Source organism: Lissotriton helveticus, chromosome 8 (genome assembly GCF_964261635.1).
Source record: "Lissotriton helveticus chromosome 8, aLisHel1.1, whole genome shotgun sequence".
In the NCBI taxonomy this organism is placed as follows: Eukaryota; Metazoa; Chordata; class Amphibia; order Caudata; family Salamandridae; genus Lissotriton; species Lissotriton helveticus.
The window spans coordinates 1,728,246,726-1,728,273,656 of record NC_136069.1 but is presented as its reverse complement, the minus strand read 5'-3'; the positions used below and the strand labels follow the sequence as shown (position 1 = coordinate 1,728,273,656).

The 26,931-nt window shown below is 47.2% G+C and overlaps 1 protein-coding gene across 1 annotated transcript in view; it reads right to left on the bottom strand.

Moving 5' to 3' along the window:
• Positions 1-1,548: 1,548 nt before the first annotated feature.
• Positions 1,549-26,931, bottom strand: part of LOC144773667 (uncharacterized) — a 165,373-nt gene continuing 139,990 nt past the window's right edge. Inside the window, exon 7 of the mRNA XM_078658814.1 lies at positions 1,549-17,337. Within this exon, the coding sequence (XP_078514940.1) occupies positions 13,673-17,337 (3,665 nt within the window). The 3' untranslated portion in view covers positions 1,549-13,672. The remainder of the gene's footprint in view (positions 17,338-26,931) is intronic.

The window sequence follows — 26,931 nt, the reverse complement described above, 5'->3', positions numbered from 1 at the left end:
ATTCATCCTTGGAAGTCACTATAAATGAGAACACCTTGGGTTTATACGTGTTGGGGCTGGCTCCACACACACCACTGGTCATCCCTGGGACCTTGTGCTCACCACTTCTCCCCTTCAGAACAACCCCAGGTATCAGGCACACCGTCCTTCAAAACTGTATTCATAGCAGGGCCCAACCAGGCAACTGAACCAAAAAAGTGACAAATAATTAACCCTCCATTACAAGAGCTCATAGACCCCTTCATTAACTGGAACTGCATGAATTTTAGAGCAAAAGCTAAAGATCAAAGCCATCAAAAGGAAAGGTAAATGGAAAGAAAATGCAAAACCTGAAAAGTAAGTGTTGTGCCACCTTTACTGAATCTGTCAAAACTGCCTGCAAAATGCAGCGGAGTCTGTATCACAACGCAATTAAGTGAGCAAGACGGGCCTACGTCGCCAGTCATATCAACCAGCCGCAGAACTGAACAAAGGAGATAGTTAGTTTTTCAAGAAATCCCTAAAAATTTAAGAAACTGACCCACCACATCCCACCAACAGTGAAGAAGGGCTTATTTGGGTTAAGATTCTTAATATCTGCGAATTCATCACCAGCTCCTAAGCCCAATATCCTTCGACCACTGCTATAGGGGTAACTTATATAAGGTAAAAGAGAGGTTTGGGCTTTGCCGTTAGTTTAATTGGCAAAGTCGAGTTAGCAGTTTAACCCCTTCGATGCTGATGACGAGCTCAGCTCGTCATGAGGTACACCTCTCGTACACTCATGACGAGCTCAGCTCGTCATGAACCGCGGCTTTTTGAAAAAGCCAGCGCACAGCGGGAAAATGAGCCGCACGCATGCGCTTAAAGCTGCTTTGCCAGTCTGCAGTGGCGGGCTGGCAGACATATTTATTGTGTCCTACTCGTGGTGGCACAATACGTTCTACAGCCTGTGAAGGACTCTGACTTAAGGCCCTTGGTACCCTGGTACCTTATACTAAGGACTTATAAGTAAGTTAACTTATGCCAATTGGGTGTAAGCCAATTAAACACTCCTTTAAGGGTCAAAACACCGGTACGATGGTCTGGTAAGCAGACTTCAGTGCACTCTCAAAGTCGAAAAACCAGCCGCATCAGCCGGTGTGGGTGTGATCGTGCAAAAAAAGGCATTTCCTTGACAATAGTAACAACAGATTGCTAATCTGTACAGCAAGCATATGTGGTGAAGAGCTGAATGTGTTGCAACTGTGTGTCCCTTCGATCTACAGTAATCTCTCGTGCATTGCAGTGAAAACACCACACAAGAGGAGGGATGAGACACCAGACGCACAAAGACATGTGGTGAGAGAGCACACCTCATGGGGGTAGGGCCCAATCCTCCCACAGGCGTAACATTTAATAATTAGAAACAAAATATCTCTCACACAGCCAAAGTGGTCTGGAGCCATATAAAAATTAATAAGAAGCAAACAACTCTTTTCATCTTTCACACACGTGTCATTGGGGTCATCCAGCGACCGCGACTTACCTCGCCCGTCCACTTGAAACATTCATTCACAGGACAAGTAGCAAATTTCAGTTTTCATTTATTGTAGTTACCTCTGCTATAGCAATAACAATGTGTTAAAGATAATAAAAAATAGACACTACATATTAAAATGGCATGATTACAAGAGACCCAGGTTAAAACAATCTCTTCAAACTACAGTTCATATATTTATACATATTTTTATATACATACATACATACATGTTTAACAAAAGGTTGTTGAATAAATATTTAACTACCACCTCTGATACAGTGCATAAGTTGGAAACACAGTCCACGTTGGCATGGCAGAGTAAGCACAATGGTCTGTGCTGGATTTCTAGTCGTGGACTGACACAGGAGCGAGGCCGGGCTCCGCCCCAGTCCTCTGCTGAGCCAGTACAGCGTAAAGACATGAGCTATAACGGTGTGCACTGGGGACGAAGAACAAACCCCGGTGACCGGACCATGGTACCTGCTCCGCTTCGCTTGTCCTCCACAAAGGGGCTTCCAGCCTAAAGATCAGGTATACGTATGAAGTTCCCTGGGAGGGCTGAAGAAATCTTAAGGTCTCGATAAGTAATTTATCTGTTTGCTGCTAACTTTTTGTCAGGAAAGTAGGCTACACACTTACTTCTTTGGGGACGAGGTGATAATCTAGCCATGGCTTGTGGCCCTGTGACCATCACACAACCGTTTGATATCACACCAGAGCTAGGTACTTTGACAGATTACCAGTGTCTTATATATGATCATTTCTTCGTCTACAGTGACTTTGCCACCAGGATATGTTCAGTCCCGCTTCCCGCGGTCCAGTGATATAGGCTTGAACAATCCTGTATTTCCTCACCGTGGAGAAGGCTTGAAAGGATCCAACTGGTGGGGCAGACAATGTGACACCAGCATCTGTGGGGATGGTACGCCAAGTTCCTTCCTGTTGGAATAGAGTTGCTTACTCGCTACACAGTGGAGTAACAAAGGAGCTGGCAGCCCCTGGGGTGCAAGGGGGGCCAAACCCTTCAAAGGGCCCCCAATCAGTCAAAGGCCAATGAATATCACATTCGGGGGATGGGGTGAAATATGGAGGGGAGTAATTTTGCGTTATGCCACTGGTGCTACCGTCCGACCAAAACACTGCAGTGCAAATAATACAAATAAGATAAAATCCTAACTTAAGACAAAATCCTAATTTAAGACAACATCCTAATGTAGGACAAAATCCTAATTTAAGACAAAATCCTAATTTAAGACACAATCCTAACTTAAGACAAAATCCTAATTTAAGACAAAATCCTAATTTAAGACACAATCCTAATTTAAGACTACTAAATGCCTTCTTTGAATACCAAAAGTAGTAGGTTTAGGATTTTGTCGTAAGTTAGTTCTGTGAATCGGCCCCACAGTTATCAACACCTAAAAATCTGCTGTTCATTCGCTGCGCAAAAGCAAAAGCAATTGGTCTCAGGTCCTAAGTGCAGCATGTTCTAAAATAGGAGCAAAGGTGATCTGCACCCATTTTGCCCACAGGTGTAAATAACTGGGTAGGAGGACTTTAAATCAATCAGAGGAGCTGGCTAAGGAGAGGGAGGCTTCGGGCTCTTTTAAAATGGATCATTGTATTCCCACAAAACAGCTGCGTAAAAATATGGTTTTAAAAAGTGGACACGGAGGAGGCGCTACACTAGCAACCAAGATGGCCGCGTAGGCTCCCGGCTCCGTCGACCTCCGTCATAAAGCGGATAAATCCTGTTAGCAATCCTGAATTCGCGCCCAACTCCCGTGTGTCTGAATCGTGGCTGAACCTAGAGGTGCAATCCCAGGATTTCTATCGACTGGATTGACGAAGTTACGCCGTGTTTCATTCTCGGCCTAACCCAGCATGTGAGCCGGGGCCTCGAGTACTGACCCAGCCGGGTTTCAGTTGAATAACATCGGCCGCGGGATCTGGGCGGAGTCCGGTCTTATCGAAGTGGAGTTTATCCTGGCCGATTCGGATGGTGGTCCTGAGGTCCGGTTGATACTACAGGAACGGCGACAAGACGTGTCTGTGGCTGTGGACAGGGGTCCGTGTCCCAAAGACCCTCTTACACTTCCCCGGGGTCGACGGGTTGGGATCCTCGCTTGCGGCGGCGGGGTAAAGATCGCTGAATCGACAGGTCGCCAACCGTTTCCGTCCGCCCCGCTCCTGCCTGTTCCCCCGGAGTAGCCGGCCTCCGGGGTTAAAGATCTGGCTTGTCATTGAGCGAGAGGAGATGGATCGGACGGAGTGTGTGCCGTCACTGTGGACCGTAATGGCCGCCATTGGGGCGCCTCATTCGCAAGTGGAAGTCATCATCCACAAAATGGTCGTGACGGTTGAGACTGTGTGTTTGAGACCGGACTCCGACCCTTTGCCAGACCTGAAACACGCTGTGTTTCCTGCGAAGCAGGTTTTAACTGAGAAAGAGGACCCCGAGCAGAAATTAGAACTGATGTCCTTTGTCAGCACATGAGCAAAATCATACGAGCTTGGAACTCCTGAACGTTTAGTACATTCAACGGTGCAATCGCCCGAGATGGAACCATCCGATCTTTTACTCCTGGAGAACTCCTTCAGTACTTTCTGGATTGACTTCTGTATGGTTGGTGAACTTCGAGAACTAACATTTTTGATTCGCTCCAGTTGTATTGGTTTCAACCTTCCAGAACGCTTTGACTCTCCTGTGAACATGGCGGTTCTACCGGATGGAGTTCGCACGAAGGATCGGAAGGGCCAGGGATGAGTTTGACTGTCTGGGTTCGATATAAAGACTTCATTTGCTACGGGACTTGCTATCTATAGTGATGCGGGAGTTGGGCGGGGTTTTTATAACTTCCCCTATTTGCTTGGCTAGTCATTTTCCTTTTAAAACGTTTTGACTGTATGCAGGGGTTGTTTGCTTCTGGCGGGGGGGGGGGGGGAGACCGGGAGCCTGTACAACACCTTCTCCTCCACTTCTTTCCTACTTTTAGGGCTTAGTTAGTTGGGTGACAGGCACGCTGCTAGTGGGGTTAGGTCGTAGCCATCTGCAGGGGTGCAGGGTGGGGGAATGGGTGTTTTTTGTTTTTTCTCTATTTTGTTTCTATGGCCTTTTCTTCTTTCCCTTTTCTTCTTTTTTTGCAAGAGACGTGGCTGGATTATCCTGAGCTGCTCTGTTTCTCATATCCGGGTGTCATGTACTCTGGTTTTAATTATCCTGATTTGTGGGTGGACAGGCTCTGAAGACTTCGACCTAGCGGGCTTGCGGATTGTGATGTCCTTGCTCCTGTTATGTTCCTGCAGTATCGACGTCTCAGACACCTTTTAATTGATATGTACCTCTTTAGTCTATTTGCCTGTCCAACGCTATAATGTCTCCTGTTGTACGATACCCGATATGGTTACCTTTTTCTCTTGTTTTTCTTCTATTAATAAAAATATATATTTTTTTAAAAGTGGACACGGCTGCTTGTTGGGGTTAGAGCAAGGCCTATGACTGTGCTGAGATGGACAGGCTCTGTGCAAACTCACCTGTGAGCTGTGAGTGTTGGCGAGGTTCAGTCATATAGAGTTAAAACCACAAGTCAGGACTAGTTATCTGGGAGTTTAAGTTGTGGGCGAGGTTCAGCCATCTAGGCGTTAAAACCACAAGTCAGGACTAGTGATCTGGGAGTTAAAGCTGTGTGCCAGGCTCCACATTCTTATTCTGGGCGAGGATCAGTGGTCCGGGAATTAATCCCATAAATCAGGACTACTGATCTGTGAGTTTAAGTAGCGGGCGAGGTTCAGCCATCTCGGAGTTAAACCCTCAAGTCAGGACTAGTGACCTGGGAGTTTCAGCTGTGGACCAGGCTCCACATTCATATTCCGGGCGAGGATCAGTGGTCCGGGAATTAATCCTACAAGTTATTACCAGTGATCTGAGAGTTTAAGCTGTGGGCCAAGCTGCACGTTCTTATTCTGGGAGTTCCGGCTCTGTACGCTTATTCTTGGGCCAGAGATAGTGTTTCAAGAGTTGTGAATTTGGGCAGCCTCAGCAATAGAGGAAGTGAGGATCTAAGTTACGCTCAGTGTTCAGGGAGCACTGCGTTTATGGTGAGTTGTGCGCCATAGCACCTCACCATATTTTGTTACTGCTTGCCGCCACTACTAACTCTCATTACTTCTTATACAACACTCCTGCTGTTACTACCAGCTCTCTCATTACTTCTTATGACACTACTGCTGGTCCTGAACGCCTCGCTCAAAGACCACCCATTCATTGGACATATAACGCTTCATTATAATTTATTTTTTGATTTATATTATGTAGATATTATTCATGTAATTTTTAATTTTTTATATGGTTTTAAGTTTTTGCAAAAAATATAGATGTTTATTATGTAGAGAGATACCTCTTTTAATACATTTCCCTGTGTTTTTACGATGTATTTGTAATGAACAGGTTATGTGAACCAGTTTTTCGAAGAGCCAACGTATAAGCAGATGTCTGAAGCTGCACATTGAGCCCTTGGCGCTGGGACAGGATCGTTCATTTGTTAAATGAAGAGTAGAATCAGAGGATGAAGTTACGGGTGAAGCCTCTGCAGCCAGACTCTTTGACCTGGGGAGGGAATCCACACAGGAAAAAGTCAGACTTGCCCAAGAACCAAGCGGTGCCCGGGGTGATGAAGAAGAACCGCAAGATTAACCAGACGAGACAACATCCACCCCATGATGGCCACCCAACCCGCAAGTTCGGTCAGGTCCAAGGATGTGGACATTTTGGAAAATGTGTGAGCCATCTATGCGCTGGCGGATAGAGGGAGTAGGGGATATGAATGGATGAATGATTGGCTTTTATATCAATTGCACAGCTATTCGTAGAGTGTGCCGCTGCTTGGAATGAAATACCAGGTGGGCGGGTGGATGGACAGTCCGGTACAAACAATACTGTTAAAGATTATCTAAGTAGGTGTTCATGGATTTTTTAAAAGATGCTCCGTCTGTGTTGGATCTCAGGTGGACCGGCACCTGGTTCCACAATGTTGTACCCAGGACCATGAAGCGAGAGCCCCCTCTGCAAGTTTTTCTCAAATGGGGGACTGACAGCAGGCGAGCATTGGTAGAGCATAACATCCTCCCTGGATGGTACTCGCTCATACTATGCTACAATTTGTGCTGAGTCTGGTATTGTGGAGGGCTTGATGAGTCTTTGTAAGCGCTTTGAACATGAGACGCTTATGGATTGGTAACCAGTGGAGTTTCTCACGAAAAAGAGAAACACAGGAATGTTTGGGTAGCTTATAGAGGAGGCAGACCGCCATGCTCTGTACAACTTGGCGACATTGAAGTAGATAAACCGGCATTCCTAGTTAGAGAACATTGACATAGTCCAACCTCGACAAAATCAGATCCATGACCACTATAACCTGCCCTTCGTGTCAGAGGAAGGTCAGGAATTTCTTGAGTAATCTTATGATCCAGATGCAGGACTTTACAACTCCCGCACTCTGGACTTTGAAAGAAAGTTGGGTGTCCAACAGAATGCCCAGATTTCTTGCCACTTCTGTACGGGGAGGCGGAGGGGAGTTACTAATGGGCCAGGCTTCTGTCCACCCCAGAAGGGGGTCCAACTCAAATAGAAAGATCTCTGTGTTGTCTGAGTTGCATTGCAGCTGGTTCTTCCTGAGCCAGGCCAGTAGTGCCTGCATGCAGTGAAAACTCTTGCTTGGCCAGGACTGAGTCTCCTTCGTATGGGAGCAATAACAACGATATAACCTTGATGCCGAAGGACTCGATCGGGAATGCTAAAGGGGTCACATAAACATGAACAAGAGTGGGGTTCAGGGAGGAGCCCTAAGGACCCCCCAAATCCCCATTTCAAAGGTTTGCTCGGAGGACAAGGGCGTCGTCCAAACGACCTGCTCTCTTCTTTCCAAACAGGAGCCCCGCCGGCTCAGGGCTGATGCAGTCACCCCACTGACTTCAATCTGTGTACAGGATGTTGTGGTACACTGTGTCACACGCTGCTGACAGGTCTAATAGCACCAAGGCTGCGTTAAGTCCTGAACACAGACCCACTTTAATGGGTTCAGACATTTCCAGTAGTGCTGTCTCGGTGCGATGTCGGACCCTGAGAAGGATGCAAAAGAGTATCTTCTACTAGAAAAGCTGTGAGATGGCGGTTCACATTTTTTCCAGGATCCTGGCGGCTGCTGGAAGTGGAGGAGCCGATCTGAAGATCGATAGAACTCAAGGGTCAGTATTGGCCTTCTTAAGTAGAGGGATAATGTTAGCCCTCGTCTACGAGTCTGGTACAAGCCCAGATTGAAGAGAAGCTGAGAATAGCTCATGTTAAGATGGGGCAGAAGCGTCTGTAATTTCTTTATAAACATATGGGGGGAAAAGGATATCAGGCCCCAGATCTGCAGCTTGAAAATATATGGCTATATGTGTGTGTACGCACATGTGTTTATATGTTGAAGAGTTGAGGACATTCCTGAAGAGCTAAAAAGAGCTAAGGGAAGACACCGTAGAGGAGTCTTCATGAGTGAGTTGTGTTCCATAACAAATAAGGAACATCAAACTCCTTCCTTAACAAGGACGCAGATGGAACAGGAACGGAGAAGCCGTGTTTTACTCATTTATCTTAGAGAAGGGGTCTCAATGTACGAGCAGGTCGAACTCTTTTGTAGATTTGGGCAGTAATGGATTTGGGTTTTTATTGGTGCGACATCTGGCTTTTAAATATTTTTCAACTGCTTCAGATAAAAGGGTTGTTTTGTAATGCGGATTCGCGATTTTACTTTTAGAGTGGAAACCGTCCTAATGTTATGTTAGCTGAGAAAATGCTGAATATGAGAGCGGCATTGTTGGGTAAGTCTCGTGGGCAGGATGATGGAATTCAGTCTTAGGAGGAGCAGCTGGGATCGAGTCGGTGACACAACGGAATGGCTTTGTCGTGCTCCTAATGTGCACGCTGAGGACAGGGAGGTTTGGTGTCCAGGTGCCGGTTACTTGTGCCTGATTTGGGATTTGGAGTTGCTGCTGGCGCATGTGTTCTGGATCTTGCCAGCAGAAAAGGTGCTGAAACTGGGGTGTATTGCTGGGGAGTGCCCAGAGTGGATGCAAGATTGCTCGACTACCTTAAAGAGTTTTATTTGAGGTATCTGAGATTTAGGCGACAAAAGTAGACACTTCCACCTGCTGAGCCTACGATGCTTCCTGCCGCCACCCATTGAAGTGTCCTCTATATGAACTGGATTTGCTTCCATCTTTTCAGACTTCTCGCTGTTTGACTTTATGTACTGCTCCAAAATAGTGTTAGACTCTCAAAGGCAGAGTCAAGAGGATCGGAACAGAGTGCCATTCACGCCTCAGGTTTACTCCTGAATCGAGAGGTTGGAGGCAGCCAACAGAGTTTATCTGCCCCGAGGAGACAGCGAAGCATTAATGTCAAGACGCGAGAGATAGACGGGCCTATGGAGTTTAACATTTCAAGACGCGAGGAGGTCAATGGGGCCTACAGTTCTCTAATGCTTGGAAGAGGGAGAATACAATGGTTTTTAGGGCAAGCGGGACCGATTGATAGCGACGAAGCAGGAAGGTACAGGGAGTCCTTCGGTTTCTGCAACCAAGAGGCGAGACGATGGAGGGGATGCTGGTTTACTGTCAACAGATTCAAGGGTGAAATGACAGATGGACCCTTGCACCGTTACCGCTGGGGAGCTATAGAGCACAGTGGACCTGCAGAGCAGGGATATGGATGTGCATTCTTCGTAAATAAGACACCAGGTACTACACATGTATTGTCTATAAGCAGCTGTCCTTCCTGCAGCAGTATCACGAAGATGGGCCTCACTGAGCATAAAAAAACACATGCTCTCGTTAATGGTTTACTCCTTGTGAGCAGCAACACTAATTTATATTATACGATTTTCAAAATGATCTCTTCACTTATACCTACGAGTCCTCTTCAGAGCTGGGACCAAACCAAAATGTTACTTCCCTTACGTAAAAATATCTTTGTAGTGGATACATCATCTTCCGTCCGATGCCTCACATTATGAATCCTCCTTTGAGGCTTCAGACTGGTCCAGAAAACCTTTCCCCAAGCAGAAAGGCCATTGATCCGCTTAGAGACAGATTAGGCGTAACACATGACGAGTAACACATGTTGACTTTTGTTTTAATGACCAGGGAATCATAATTACTCCTGAGATCTATTGTGTGGTTTTAAATTTTATTTGAGACTACGAGAATATTATTCGGCAAAATTAGAGCTCTAGTTAATTTTAACAGTATAATACCAATCCACATTGATCTTAAGACTCACAACTCGATGAAATTGATGTTCCTGGTCTAGAGTCAACACTAAATGATCTCTGGCAAAGCTCCCCCTTGTGTGGCCCGTTGGGCATTGCAGCGCCGGCCCAACGAGGACCACAGTCCGATGATAAAGCATGCCACCACTGGCAGGTGAGTGCTTGTGCTCCTAAAAAGGAGCTACCTTCGATGGGCCTGGACGTGTCCAGACCCATTGGCTGGGGTCCCGTCTTTGTTACGGAACAGTGCGCGCCATTTTGATTTGAATTTGTGGCGAAAGGGAGGACACACGCTGGGCCGATAGGATCCTCTCTGCCCCTTGAGGATTTATAGATCTCAGCAGACCCCAGACATCTCCTGTAAATTCATGGAACCGGTCCAGGCGTGCCGACGCGGAGTGACAGCCTCACCCACACCGAGCAATGGAGACCGAGTCAAAGCCACACATCATGATCTATTTTAGTACATACAAGCCATCATTCAACATGTCATAGAACACGCTGTTCATATGATCTAGCAGGTTAATCATTGTAACTTGTCAGCCCATAAAGTGACATTAGCGGTGAGATCAGCCAAGCAGGCAGAGGCAAGACCCATGGAGCTTAAACCGTCTGCCTTTTTGGATTTCCCGATCAGGTGAGCTATAGGAAGGCGTCGGGGCCTGACTGTAAAGCTGATGTCTGAACAACTAGATTTTCTGGTGACCGATGGAAGGACAAAAAGTGTGAGTCGCCCAGAGCTGCCTGAGGGCTCATTATCTGCCGGTGGACTTTGAGGCCTGGACAGCGTTTCTCTCGTGGCACAATTTGGGCTCAAGGGCTGCCTCATCATGCGAGCCAGCCTCTGAAGAAACTGGGGAAGAATGTAAGACTTTGCGTCCCCAGAATGCAAAGTTTCAAGGGTTTCACCGCTTTCCAAAAAACTGTTGTAAAAGAGGACGCCTCCTCGCAAGAGACGAGGCCCGAGCGGTAGAAAATGTCCCCTGCAGGTGATCTCACCTGGCCAGGGGTACTTGTAAGCCCAAGTAGATGCCAGCATGGTTACTACGAGGGGGCAGACGATAATCCAAGCCTGAGTCATTATCCTCAGTGTAGTCATAGTCCTGTCCTCCGTAGCCAGGGCACTGAAATCAAAACCCAAAATATCCTCCAAGAAGGATAAGATTTGAGCCAAGCGGAGGAGCTCATAATGTTTTTCATCATTAAAATGAAGCGTGAGCTTCTCCGTTGCCACATCGACAACCCTTTCTCATATAGACTTCTTGGCTTCTTGGCGTCTGCTCCGTGGGCAGCTTTGCTATTGGTTTCGAAATTTGGCCCAAAGAAAGCACAGAGCGAACTGGACTATCTCCTTGAGGAAGACGCCAACTCTCCTTCCTATTCTGCTCTTTGTGTTCTTTGAAGGAAGATCTCTTAGGCAAACATTACCTGGAAGTTGACTTACCTTTGTAGCAAGAGCACTCTCGGGAGTCTCCCTGAATGTTTTAGCCAAAAATATTTTCGATAATTTTGCCTCTCGACCCCGATGACTTTCGGGTGCAGGACAGGCAGGGCAAACATTATATCCCAAGTCCGGGCACAACATACAGTAAATTTGGTGGTTCAAAGGGGACATCTTCCCGCGGCACTGTTGTTCGGGTTTGAAGTGTGAGGCCGTCTGAGGAGATATTTGCCCTAATCACTGTAAAAAGTTGTGGAATTGTTCAGTGAGATGGTGAAACAAAGCTCCAGACTGCATCGATGAGGCATGGAGAAGCAGGAACCGGGGCCAGCTTTCAGGTTGACTCTACCACAGTGAGGTCACGTCCGGAGGCAAAGTCATGGTTGGAGCCACATGGCACTGCTGGGCTACTCTTGAGCGAGACTGCTGGGGAAAACGTTTTCCAGACCAATCTGACGGCTGGAAGGAGTTTTCATAAAGTGACAAAGCCTGGGTTAGATAAATCTACCAATAATCTAGTTCATGCCTGCTTAAGAGAAGATGCTGAATTCAATATTCTAAAAGGCAAACAAAATGCTAAAAAATGCAGAATTAATGATGGACCCTGGAGTTATATACAGGAATACTTTTGTCATACCAATTGCAATACAACAGCCAGATTTCTTAGTACCTCCTGAATGGGATATGCAGCTACAAACTGAGAAACAAGAAATGAACAGCCCAGGAAAGGAAGCACCCAACGACCCACAGCTCTGAAAACGTAACCGAGAAAAAGGTGAATAACTTCAAAACCTCAACGAGGCAAGACGAGGGCCTCAACACAAGGCCAACATTGCAAACTGATTGGGAGAACAAATTAAATGATAACACATTTCATTTAGAATTGATAAAATATTGCTAAACCTTCTGAAAAGATTCAAACAATCTGTATACATTAAGAAAAATGACTGAATCAATTGGATATAAACATTAAAGTATAATCTCAAAAACTTAAAAAAGACAGCTGAGGTGGCAGCATGTTAAATGCTCGATACATTTATATATTAAGAGAAAGTCATAAAAATATGATCAGTTTGGTAAGCTTTGCCGGTACGATCGCTCAGTGAGTTAAGAGTAAACTGCTGTTCTGAGTGTGGGATGAGCTTTCTGAGGCTACTGCATGGTGCTGTGTAGTTAATTAAGTAATAAATAATATAATCCGCAGATCACAGATCTGAATCTGTGCAGTGTCAACTCAGCCTTTAATCCCGGTAAGGTTGATAATATAAGTACCATGTACCTATGTAACATCAGCTATTTACAGCTTTGTGAATTGGCAAGTGCTGCATAAATACACACATTATTATTCCACATTAGTGAGGTGAACACACATGCAAGGCTACAATGAGTCACAGCTAAACATTCACACCTAGAACCACATTGATTCCACTGGACAAGTGTGCTACAGAAAAATGCAAGGGCAGTCCTCAGAAGCATGGAAAACACGCAAATAATGGTAGCGAACAATACATCACTTGAAAAATAACACTCCCATACCCCACCAAAAATAGAAGACTGGATGACAGAGCCCACAAATACCGCTGAAGTAGACAAACAGTTGTGGTAACCAAAGAGGTGGCAGGAGGGTTTCTTAGGCCATAGCAACTCTATTCTCTTACTTAACTCTGGCTGTGGATAAAAAGATGCATCTTCAACTGATATACCATCATTCTTAGGTTACCTTCTCTTCCCAAACCAACTATAAAGCGGCCTCCCTCAGACGTCTTCCATGGTTGGACAGGTGTTGCTGGGTCAATGCATTTTAAAGATAGTAAGACTTTCCAATTAATGGTATGTATACTTCAATAATTGGCAAGAAGATATATTTAACATTCTGGATGCACATGGCTGAGCTAACACACAGCTAACAAAGTAATGCCTTATTTATTTTGTTCAGAATATTTTTTCTTCATATGTTCAAAAGTGAGTGACTAACGCTGCTTGTCACTTCTTGCTCGGGGTGTAATTATTTCTGCATGATTGTCAACATTTATGTTGGACCCTACGGGTGTGTGTTTCTTCCGCCTGTCTGAGGACTTGTCTGTCTTCATGTTTAGTTCAAGCTTTCCTTTGTACATTTCATTAGTGTTTTCACTTGTTATTTCTTTTCGCTTCCATTGGTCAGCATACTTGCATGAACTCTCAAGTTAACCACTGTGCATAAGTCTCTCACATACTAATCTCGGTGCCATTACCTATTTGCAACTAGTTAACCTGTATCACAAAGAGCTGGGCTCCGATCACCTGGTGTGCGTTTCCGTAAGTTCCACAGTATTGTTCAATGACTGACGTTATCAAAGTCTCCGAGCGGCTTTATTTGCATTGTGTCTCAGAGGGTGTGGGGTTATCAAAGTCTCCGAGCGGCTTTATTTGCAAGGTGTCTCAGAGGGTGTGGGTGACAACCTCTGTGTGCTTCAACTGATGTTCACCTAGTTCTATGGAATTAGTGAAAATCAACCCACAGTCACATGTATATGAATTCATTCCTGTGTGTTGTACATGGTGCTTTTTTAGGTAAACTGACCGACTAAAACTAACCCCACATTCACGACATACATAGGGTTTTTCACCTGTGTGCACCCTTTGATGAATTTTTAACGAGGAAGCATCCCGAAAACTCTTCTTGCATTCGATGCACATATAGGGCTTTTCTCCTGTGTGTATTCGTTGGTGCTTAAGTAGAGTAGATAAGGCACCAAAACGTCTTCCACACTCATCGCAAGGAAAGGGCTTCTCTCCGGTGTGTATCTGCTGATGTCGGTTTAAATGAGATGAACGGCCAAAATTCTTCCCACATAATTCACATGCATACGGTTTGGCGCCTGTGTGCGATAACCTATGTTTAGTCAATGAGGACGAGTCCGCAAAGCTCTGCCCACATTCGCTGCACACGTACGGGAGCTCTCCGCTGTGCATTTTCAAGTGTCTTATCAAGTGGCAGGAACGACCAAAGCTCTTCCCACATTCACTACATGAAAACGGTTTTTCACCCGTGTGTGTTAGCTGATGTTTCATAACGGAGGACGTGTCGCTGAAATGCTTCCCACATTCATCACACCTGTAAGGTTTCAGTCCTGCATGAGTTTGCTCATGTTTAATACGTGTTGACGCGTGTGTGAAACCTCTGCCGCATATTTTACAAAGGTGTGGTTTATTTCCTGTGTGGATTTTCTGGTGTCTGAATAAATAGCCTTTCACACTAAATGTCTTTCCACAGTCACTGCATGAGTACGGCTTTTCTTCTGTGTGTATTAGTTGGTGTTTTCTAAGCAGTATTGTGTCTCGGAACGTCTTTCCACATTCACTACATGTAAATGGTCTTTCACCTGTGTGTAATTTCAGGTGACTTATCAACTTTGATTTAAGTGTAAAACGTTTGTCACAATCAGTACATGCGTGTGGTTTTTTCACTTTAACTTCTTCTGCACTGAGATTCTTTTTTTCAGAACTTGTGTCAGCCTCTTGGGTGGTGGTTGCCTTTTCTGTGTGTTCCTGCTGGTGTATCGCTAGGCTCTGTAAATCCCAAAAAGTTTGTTCACAGCTCTGGCACTGATGCACCTCCTTCAATTGTAGTTCTCCAGTGTGACTTTCTTGGTGTTCAGTTAGATGTGATGCGGAGTCACAGGTCACCCCACATTTGCTACATTGGAAGAGCTTCTGTTCTGCGTGTGTTTGCAGGTGAGATATCAGCGCAGATTCAAGGTCAAAACTTTGACCACAGTCGCTGCACGAGTTCGGTTTTGCCCTACGGTTTGATTCCTCTAAGTTAACATTATTTCTCTCGGGCTTAGAGTCACCATCTAAGGTTATAACACTGATGCTTGTGTGTTCTTGCTCATGTAATGTTAAGCTCAAAGAGTCACTGAAAATCATGTCACACGTGTAACACAGAAACACCTCCTCCTTCAGCTTTAATCCTGCGGTTAGTGTATCCAAATTTGTTTTAGTTTTAGTTAATCCAGTGTGGATTTTCTGGTGTTCGATTAGATGGGGTGCAGAGACACAGGTCTTTCCACATTCAGAACATGGAAATGGTTTTTTGCCTGCATGTATTTTCAAGTGACTTATCAGTGTTGTTTCAAGTTTAAAACGTTTACCACACTCAGTGCACAAGTGTGGTTTTATGTTGAAGTTTAATTCTTCAAAGTTTACGTTTTTTCTATGTGGGCTGGTGGCGCCAAGCTTGGCCATGTTTTCCATTGCTGCGTGTTCCTGCTGGTGTGTACGTAGGCTCCTCAAGTCACAGAATTTCATTTCACAGGTTTGGCACTGAAATATGTCCTCCTTTTGACCTAAACCTGGGAAGGATTCTGTATCCAAATTCAGCTTTATTTTAGTGAATATATTGTGCGTTTTCTGGTGTTCCGCGAGATGGGATGCAGAATCACATTTCAGCCCACATTCAATACACGGATATGGATTATCTACTGTATGTATTTTTAGGTGACTCCTTAGTGTTGATTCAAGTTTGAAACGTTTTCCACACTCAAAACATAAGTGTGGTTTTTCACTCCTATCTAATTCTCCCACACTGTCCTGGCTTAGCCCAGTGTGGATTTTTAGGTGTTTCATGAGATGGGCTGCAGAGACACATTTTTTGCCACATTCGGTACACGGAAAAAGGATCTCTCCTATGTGTGTTTTCAGGTGACTTCTCAGCCTGGATTCAAGTTTAAAAGTTTTACCACATTCACCACACAAGTGCGGTTTTGTGCTTCGGGTTAAATTCTCGGAATTTAGACTCTTTTCTGCAGGGGGAAAGTTGTTCTGTTGGCTTATGTTTCCCAGTTCTTTGTGCTGCCTCTGGTGTATCGCTAGGGTCCCTAAGTCACAGAACCTTTTTTCACACATAAAGCACTGAAACAATTCCTCCTCCAGATGTAATCCTGTTTTAGAGAATTCACTATGTATTTTAAGATGTTCGAGGAGATGAGATGCAGAATCACATTTCAGCCCGCACTCAATACATGGATATGAATTCTCTACTGTGTGTTTTTTTAGGTGACTCCTTAGTGTTGATTCAAGCTTGAAACGACTTCCACATTCACTGCAAGAATGTGGTTTCACGCGGAGATTTAAATCCTCAAAGGTAACATTCTTAGCTTTAGGACTTGTGTCTCCGTCCTGGGCTGGCATTTCCACCCTGGCGTGTTCTTGCTGGTGTATCGTTAAGCTCCATGAATCATAGAAACTTTGCTCACACTTTGGGCACTGAAAGAGCTGGCCTTCCAAGTTTAACCCAGCGTGGGTTTCCTGGTGCTGCAGTAGCTGAAGCGCAGACGCACATGACAGTCCACACTCGTCACACTGATATAGCATCTCTCCAGTGTGTGTCTTCAGATGGCTGACCATTGCTGATGTCAAACCTTTACCACATTCACTGTTCACATTCAGTTTTGTTTTCAGGGTTAATTCCTTAAGGCTGGGATCGTTTCCTTCAGGACTGGCATTGCTGTGCTGGTTTAACGCGTCCATGTCTGCATGTTCTTGGTGGTGTAGTTTCAGGTGCAATGAGTCGTGAAAGCCTTTTTCACAGATACGGCATTGATAAACTTTCCCCTTCTCGTTTGATCTTTTGTGGGCCTTCTCGTGCGTCAAGAGGCGGAGTACAGACGCACATTTTATCCCACACTCACTACATACATATTGTTTGCCTTTTCTGTGTGTTCCTTGGTGTATGAGAAGTGCTGAGTAAACAGAAAAACTCTCAGGGCATTGATCACACTTGTACGGTTTGTCTCCTGTGTAACTTCGCTTGTACACATGCTGGCATACATGGGACGAGGCGCTGTCGAAGCACTTGCCACATTTATTGCAGATGTACGTCATCGAAGGTGTCTTTGCTCCTTGCTCTTCGCTGGAGTTGCTTGATTTGGGCACACGTTCAGGCAACGGGGGTGGATATTCTGCGTTCATCTGCAGCAGATTCTGGGTATCGCTAGTTTCCTCCTTTTCACTTGATCCTGCGTGTACCATCGCAGCTGATTCTAGGTCCGCGCTGCATTCTTCAGGATTCTCCAATTTATGTTTCTTCCTTGATAAGTTTTCTGCGTGAGAAGGAACAGCCAGAATTAATGAGATCAAATCAATACTTGGAGTAGATTGGTACAAAGTTAACCAGATGAGCTAGGGACAATGCACACCTAATACCAGTCTGTACCAGACCCCTCATGAAAGAGTTTAATTGTTCTAGGGCAAGTCTACAAGGCACTCAGTTTGTAACGGTAACGCTTTGTTTAGAAGACCTTTAAAACATTATCTAGAATTGGCATTAAATATCCCATTGTACACACACATTTATGCAAACCTTTACAAGTGAGGACCACGCAAACGCACAGACCCTCACACCCACTACAACAGCACCAGAAGCTGCTCTAGAGTTGTGATTACTTTGCAGTTTTATATTGAAAGAGTAACTTTTACACCACAAATTATGTTGTGCTATTTGACGAAAATACATATAACTTGATAAAAACCACATACTTTTGTTCCCGGCTTTGCAAATTTAATACAGATTGGTGAGAGGAGTAGCAATGAAGGTATATGAGGGACCCAAAACACCCGTTCTCCATGTCCACTCACCCAGAAAGGTTTGGGGACAGCTATAGAAATATCTGGCAACATTGAGCACCCTCAAAGAGGTCTCGTTCAAAGGGAACCCAGGAAAGCGCGACACTTTAAGTGCAGACGGATCAAACAGATGAAATGTTATATGGCGGGTTCAAAACTTGAGACTTTTCAGTCTAACATCTGTTTCCCTATCACAAACTTTCAAACAGCAGGATGAAACATCACCAAACTGTCCCAGCCCAGCGGTGCTTCTGCCATTCGATGCCGTCTCTTGGTTTGCTCATGGAAGCAAACATGTAATTGCATGTGCAAGCGCGGTCTATCATATAACATGTTCGCGACTGACTGAATGAAAAGGTAATCACTTGCGAACAACAGTATATGAGTATTGTGAATGTGCAGTAGACACTCGTAACATGAGGGGCTTCAAAACTTAAGCGAGACAAGAGATAAATTGTAATATGCAAGAGGGCAGGCTATAGCTTCCTTTTATTGATATTTCCAGCAGAGAACTCAAAAGAATAAGCACTGACACAGACAATAGGTGTGCATTTGTCATGCTAACACATGCAGTTAAGCACAGTAAAGCCGTAGAGCAGATACAAGGGGATATGGTTGTAAAGGAGCTCTTTGGGCAGGACAATGCTAGCATTCGAGTGGAAGTCGAAGGATGCACATAAGCAAACGCAGTGAGAGCAAGAGCTAAATACTCCACTGGGCTGGACTAAGGAGTGACTGACAAAGTCTTGAGCAAATGGCTGAAAGAGGCTGGTCAAAGAGAGTCAATAATTTAAAGGAGTGGAACAAGGGAGTCACCATGGCCGAACAAAGGGGGTATATTGAAATAAACACTTCCCAGTCTTGTCTAGAGGCAGAGACACATTTCAAGTCCTTTCCAGGGTAAATGAAATTTAACCCACCTTGTCCAACAGTGGAGATTGTTCAATTTTATCTTCCCAGGCTTGCCTATGAGCTACAGGATTATTAATATCCAACCCTCCCACTTGGCCCAAGTTCTAGTGGGGTTCCTAAAGTAAATGTACCAAGCAGATTTCAGCTGCCATGGTGTCCTCAACACCACCCTTTGTGTCCAGGAGGGTGAAGGGTTGTACCCAAAGAGTGTGGGGTGTATATCTGAGGCCCCACTTCCTCACTGTGCCCAAAGGAAGATGATCGTATTCTTGCCCACAGCCTTATTCACATGATGAGGCTGAAGTAAAAGACAACAGGTTTAGGAACAGCTGGCCAGTGGCAGCCCGCCCATTAGGACAGAGGAGCGTCGCTCCCTGCTGCCAGCGCCGCAAAAGGTGAAAAATAAAATAGTAATAAGGTGAATTTATTATCATTTTATTTTTCCCTTTCCTTAGCCGAGCCTTGTTTGGTGGCGGGGCTACAGCTGTTGACCGGCAGCAGGGGAGAGGTGCTCACTCCAGCAGTGTAAACTGCGCATGTCAGTTTGGCCGGCTGTCTTGCGACGGCCAGCCTGACATGCACATTGTAAACCTCTCCACCCAGCTATCTAAAACAGCTGGGTGGAGAGAAGGCACAGATTCCCAGTGCCTGCTGGAGTGTTCGAGGGAGCCCGATCTAGCCAATCCTAGCGCTGCTCCCATGCTGCTAACATTAGCAGCAGCATGAGAGCAGTGTTCGGATTGGTGCGGAGAACTGCTGCAGCCTGTAGTTCAGTGCCGAGAGATGGAAGAAGGAGGATCGGAGGCGAGCCAGCGCATAAAAGTGTGTGAGTTTATTTTTATTTCTATTTATTATTGTGAACGCACTGATGCACTCCCACTGCCTTCAGCTTCAACGCCAGAGTTCTGGAATGGAATGGAATATATTCTTATATAGCGCAGACTATCACCCTATGGGTATCCTGGCGTTCTGAGTCGTGGTTCATTATTATACTTCTGTTCATAATGAGCCATGACTGACAGCTGTGGCGCTGACCAGGCATCCTACCCCTTCGCAAAAATAAGGATAATGTCTGGTGTCACAATATACACTCATCCTGCTGTCCTGTTTGCAAATAACAATACAACACAAAAATTGCAGGCTTGCCAAGGTTTGTTTTTTGTTTTGGTATGAAAGGAGCTATGATAGACAGGCAAAGCTACCTGCAAAGAAACATAACAAGTATTTGCAATGCAATTGGTCTCGCCTTCGGGGCCTTATAAGTATTTAGCCCTGCAGCACATTATCCTGCGTGCTTCATCTCAGGCCTTATTCAGCCTAAGACAACGCCATGTACGTGAAACACTGCTTGGAACTCGCAAGCAATGCACTGAAGCAAGGCATTTTTAAAGTGTTTCAATGCCTTACAGGGGTATATAAAAACAATAATTAAAATACAACACTTAAATGGCAGCGCCATTCATCATTGCTGGGTACCTAAAGGATACTCGCAAGAGCTGCGTTGTTACTCATTTCTAGCTCACATGGTCACTGGAGACATTAAACGAATAGTCCCAGGTAAATAAAGTAAGTGGGGTGCAGTCTTCAATAAAATAAACATGATTAGTATTGTTTCTTAAATAAATCAAAGGAGTCATAAAGCAATCTCTCGTCCCTGACAACATAGAAGTACACCATTGTTCCAAATAGGAAGCAGCGCCAGAGTGTCCGCTTGAATTAAAGGAGAGCGCACAGGACAAATTATGGAATGAAGACTGGCTATGCGCGTTGCCTCTGTGTCCCTTTAGTGTTAAAGAGAGACACTTGGGATTCAATGATCTAAATCCCTCAATCTACGCGTCTAAATGTGGGCCGTTCAGCACTGTGGTTTGCGACGCTTCCTTCAGCTATGCATTACCTGATTAGCTGTCACTCAAGTTCTGGAAGGCATTGGAATATCAGGCAATGCACAGGATCGGTTGTACCGATTCCTGCTGGCCGGCACGCTCATGCTAATTGCCAAATAACTTGATCATGTTTCATGAAACTCTCCTCCGGAGGACTCCATTTTACACCATGAATGGTTCTGCTTGGAGTTTCTTTCTAACGCAGACACAAGACTTGACGGAAGGCTCGGCTTGGGCGGGAGTGCAACATAGCGGCCATCTTAGAAAGGCTTTGTCTGCTCAGTGGCTAATCATAAATAACACGTTTGCAAACTCGATATCACAGACAGTGAAATTAAAAACGTAGTTACTTTGATTAGATAATTCATATAGAACATGCAAATCCATAATTCCTAACATGGCACAGGTGGATGCTTAATCTTAACACGCACCGACACAAGCAGGAAGAAGCAGCGACCTTGGGCTGGTGGGGGCAGACTAGCAGTGTTGTGGGAGAGGTGAGGGGGTAGTGGACGGCACGGGGAGATTAAGTGACAATTGAAGCAGAAATATGAAGCAGCAGTGAACGTACACAAAGTATACAAAACAGACAGCCAGTGGAATTCAAAACGTAGTTACTGTGTATAGATAATTCGTACAGATTTTGAAGCTCTGCGGTCAACTCCTGTGGCAGGCTATTAAAAAAAGAAGCAGCGGACGTGGGGCGCGCTGAAGAAAGGAAACGCAGCCATCAGCTGAGCACTAAGCAGAAAAGTGCTTCACAAAGCATAATAAAACATGAAGAGTAAGAGCACATGTAACAGGGGCAGTCCTCATGGGACGTTGCAACAGTATAAAAGGAGGGACTACTAAGCAAATTAAACCAACCAAAAACTGGTATTTAACAAGAACAGTCAAAGGAGCCAATTAAAAAGATGGGTGGTGCTTAAAGCCCATATTCCAGATACAACGTGTCTCTAAGAGGCAGCAGATGTGATGCCTAGGCAAGACCTAATAAAAAGGACTCTCTCACCCCTCTGCCCATCGGTAAAGCAGGGGTGATGTGTAACGACAGGGGGATGGGGGGAAATGGGCACAGTCAGAAATAAATTTTATTTTTGGAACAAACTAATTGTTTTCATACAGATTTCGAAGTTTGGTAAAAATGCCTGTATTGCCTTGCCAAATATGATTTTTGTTTCACAAAATGTGTGATCATAAGGAGGGGTTAAAATGTAAAAGTTCCAAATGACCTCATCATCACACATGTAGCATCAGACACCTACCCAACAACCCATATACCCACCCCAAACTCAAACACCAACCATCATAAGCTCAAATAACCAACATAATGCGGGCACACAACCACCAAAAATCCGCACACAGCCATCAACTCACACCAGCACAACAACCATCACACATTCACACAACCAACATCATAAACCAACACATCAACCTTCATACACTGGGGGGGGCGTGGCGTCGGCGCCGATGGGGATGGGGGCGTGAGCTCGTAGCTCCGAGCCTGGCCCAGCAATTATGCTGTTTTAAAATCACACTGGACCCAGTAAAGTGACCCATCGCAGACCGGAGCGTCGGATAACGGAGTCAGTGACCTGAGTGCGGTCAAGGCCCGTCTGAAACCGTCAGGAACGGCGAATAGGGCTTTGGCGATTCCTCGGAGAGGCCGAGAGTAATGGCTGCCGCCACTGCTGTGACGGAGAAGACGGCCGACGTGTGACCAGCGAGTGCGGCAGGTACGGCGGCGGCTCCTGGGGTCCCATACCAGCGGCCTGCGGGGCCTCTACTCGGGGAGCTGAGGAGGTGGCGACTGGGGTGAAGACTGCTACCCCTGGGAAGCGGAGCTGAACCGGGAGCCCGGCTCTCAAGATGGCGGGGCTCGAGACGTAAGCACGACCGATGGAGAGGAGGCGACCCTGCTGAGGACACCGCCGGAGCTTGGCCGTGGGGGAGCGGGGAGCCGGAACTACTGCGATGAGGACCGGCGGTCTCGTGGCATAAGGCTGGATGCGGAGGAGCTGGCCGGGAAGTACTGGTGGTGAGCGCAGCTGAGAGGAGCCGTCGCTTGGGGATTAGGAGGTGCCTGGCTGTCCGTGCACCACTGCGGAGAAGAAGTGTAGCGGGAGAGCGGCTGGAGCTGGAGTGCACAGACTGCGGAGTACCGGTGAGTGGGGTGCGGCTGGCTTGGACCCTCTGAGGTGGTGATGGGAGCGGGGGGTCAGCGGGCCGCGCCCTGCGAGCCGGGGGAAGTGGCCTGAGGTTCCAAGAGGCCTAGGGGGGCCTCCAACTCGACCTAGGCTGCAGTCAAGGGCGGGCTGACACGGCCGGGTGATCACCGTACAGCAGTGAGGCCAGGGGCGCCATCGATCACACGGAGTCATTACTGAGGCCACCGTGGGGCGGAGGAAGCAGCAGCTGAGCCTGAGGGCAGGACTTCGCGGATAGCGGACCTACCTGCCTCCTAGCGCTAGTCGAGGCAGCAGTGTGGGGTGGCCTGCGGAGTGGGGAGCGGACATCTCGGGGCCAGGCTGAGCCACTGAACAGACTGCAGGCACCAGGCTGCGGGTGGTAGACCATTGGACATTGAGTGGGGATCAGTTGTAACGGCCGCATTATCGAGGGCCACCGAACAGGGGCACTCGATTTTGGAAAGGCGCAGGGGAGCAGGTTGGCGCAGCTCGCTGTGGACACTGGCGCATAAACGAAAGAGGAAAGCGGATCGCAGGCTGGACATTGGCGTGGGTTGCTTTCGGCGGGAGCGCTGGTGCGGGGAGACCTATTGGTGGTCGTGGCCTCACTCAACACGGCCGTTATACCGGAAGCCTTGTGAGATTGGGGCACAAGTGTGGGACACGGCGAGGAATATTGCCGGTTACCAGCTTAAAGGACACAGCCCCATCAGAACGTGGATAGGCACACGCCCAGATAAACATGGGCAAGACCAAGGGGAAGCAGGAGGGGGCTGCGGACCCGGAAACGCAGGAACAGATAACACAGGGGCCTGCGGACTTGCAACAGCAGTTGGACCGCATCCTGGAGGCCATCTCTGCGACGCGAGACACGTTAAGGCAAGACATTGCCCAGGTGGCGACAGGACTTGGGTTGTTACGAGCGGACCACGCCAAACTAACAGATAGGGTGAAAGCCAATGAGGTCACGCTGCAGGAATCGGCACCGGCTCATGCAGCTTTGGAGGGCAAGGTGGTGACCGCTCTGGAGCGGATACAAACCCCGGAGAAAAGGGCCGAGGAGGCGGAGGGCAGGACTAGGCGTAACAATATACGCGTGGTGGGCCTACCCGAAAAAATAGAAGGAAGCGACATGATAGGTTACTTGGAACCATGGCTACGAAAAATGGTGGCACCTGAGGGCCTCACCACCTTCTTCACACTTGAGCGAGCTCATCGTGTCCCTGCGCGACCCCCGCGACCGGGTTGCCCACCGAGGCCAGTGGTGGCACGGCTCCTGCACTACAAGGACAGAGACCTCTTGCTTCAAAGGGCCCGCCGAGATGGACCATTTGAAGTGGATAACAGTAAAGTGACCATATTTCCGGACTACACCTATGAGACTCAGCGGCTTAGAGCGTCCTTTCTCTCTGTTAAGCGCGAACTCAGAGCTGAAGGAATACAATATTCCTTGCTATTTCCAGCCAAGTTGCGGGTCATACTGGATGGCACCACACATTTCTTTGGAACACCTGCAGATGCACGGGAGTGGCTGGAAACCTATAAAGCGGGGACAGATCGTACGGACCGTAATGCTGCAGAGCAACATAAGACTACGCAAGTCCGAAAGTCACAGCGCATACGCCGACGGCGACAAGGCTCGCGAAAACCTTCGACTTCCCAAACAGGCGAAGAGAGGCAAGCGGCTCTGCACGCAGTGAGAGCGCTCTCGGGGACTCAACAAAGTGCATCACAGCGGGGAACCAAATCTGAAGGGCACAAAACGTGTTCTGAGACTGAACTGTCAGAGGCGGACAGTATCCAGGGCCCGAAGATCACCCCGCACACAGCAGACGTGGTGCTGGATGCCTGAATTGGAGTAGTTCAATTCGACTGATGGTGGCTGAGGCTCCCGGCTGTGATAGGGCACCGACACTCTGTTATTACCCATAGGGGTCGGATACTTCGGACTACCACTAAGGGGCCAAGGCGGCGGGGGCGGAGGGCTGGCGTAGCTGCCTGTTGGTCCGGAATTGCACCCTACCGGCCCTTAAGGCACATCTGCAGTGGCTACTGTGGAAAGGTGTTGAATGTTGGGTTTGTTTGATTGTGTTTGGATGGGGGCTGATACCTTGCTGTTAGGTCCTGTTCTGGGGGGGGGGGATGGGGGGGGAGGGCTGGATATGTTGATTCACGGGGGGAACTGTTTGGTGTGGGTGTGTGCATGACACTGAGTGGAGGGGGTTGGTCAATTAGCGATGGGGGCATTACCTGAATTGCTTTGCATCTCCTGGAATGTGCGCGGCCTGCATACAATGACAAGGAGACACAAGGTCCATGCGTATTTGGTCAGATCGCCTTCCTCCAGGAGACCCATCTTACCGCAACAGAGGGGCAGGCACTGCAACGCAGGTGGAGGGGACAGGCCTACTACACGTCATATTCAGCATATGCGAGAGGTACATTAATATGGATCCGGGCTGGGGTTCCTTTTCAGGTCACGCGACAACTAGTGGATCCGGGGGGTAGATATGTGGCGGTGGAGCACCGGCTATACGGAAGAGACATCACACTATGTAGCCTTTATGCACCAAACACTGACCAGGTTCACTTCTTTGAACACATATCGGGGTCCCTGGCGCACTGTTTCACTAACCCTACATTGGTGGGCGGTGATTTTAATTCCCTGACGGATGTTGACCTGGATAGATCTCACCCTCCGCTAATAGACTCACCAGTGCGCAGATTGACAAAGTCTAGGGTGACTTGGCAAGATAGGTGGGGATTGGTGGACATTTGGCGTAGTCAGCACCCCCGCGACCGGGACTACTCCTTTTTTCAGCTCTCCATGAGCTCCACGTGCGCATAGACGCAATACTGTGCACGGGGTCGGTGGCTCCATTGGTGGGGCGCTCAGAATATCTTACCAGGACGTTATCGGACCACAATCCGTTGTTGATCTCTCTTAACTGGGAGTTGGCAAGATCGTCCATTCCGACATGGCAGCTGCGCTCGTAAGCTCTGGAGGACCAGGCCTACCAAACTGCAATACGGGAAGGCGTAGAACAATTCTTTGCAGTCAATGCGGGCACGGCGTCGACCAGAGCAGTGGAATGGGACGCCTTTAAGGATGTGACCCTAGGGCTATGTATTAGCAAGTCTGCAGGGATACGGAAGGCATTACTGGATGACATAGTCAAGGCGGAAGGGAAACTGAGGGTGTTGGAACAGCAGAGACCTAAACAACAGGCGCTGCATACACAACTATTGGCGGCTAAAGAACAGGGGGCAGTGGAGGTAGAAAGGTTACGCAGCTTTGATTACAAAAAGTACAGTGAGAAGACCCACGTGGAGGGAGACAAGGCGGGGGCGCTATTGGCATGGCTGACGGACCCGATGCCGCGAGGGGGTCCTATCTTGGGGATGGAGACGGAACCTGAGACTGTGGTTTATGCCCAACATGGGATCATGAAATGCTTTCGGGACTATTATGAGGTGCTGTATGAAAGCGGCTTGCAGGAGAACAGCGACGGGCTGGTGGAGTACCTGGAGGAATGCCAGGTTCCACGAGTGGAGGAAGACCAGGCTAAGGTACTAGGAGGGGACATTACAATGGCTGAAGTGCGCAGTGCCATCAAGCACATGGCTCGGAATAAAACTCCGGGGGCGGATGGGCTCCCTGTAGAGTTTTATGCACAATACATAGATCTTATTGCCCCGCGACTCCTAGAGGTCTATAGGGAAGCTAAAGAGCTGGGTCATCTACCTTCATCTATGAGGGAAGCGCTGATTATTCCTCTCCTGAAGCCGGGCAGGAGCAGCGTGAATGTCACATCTTATAGGCCGTTATCTATGTTGACGACGGACTATAAGATCCTGAGCAAGATTTTGGCGAATAGGCTCCTGCCATACATGACCACCCTTGTGCATCCGGATCAGGCCGGATTTATCCCGACCAGAAACACTTCCACGAATATACGCCGGCTTCTGGGAATGTTGGGTGCGGACCATCGTGGGTTGGATACCCCAGCAGTGCTCTCTGTTGATATAGAAAAGGCCTTCGATAGCCTAGAATGGCACTATCTTTATGCAGTGCTAGAAAAGT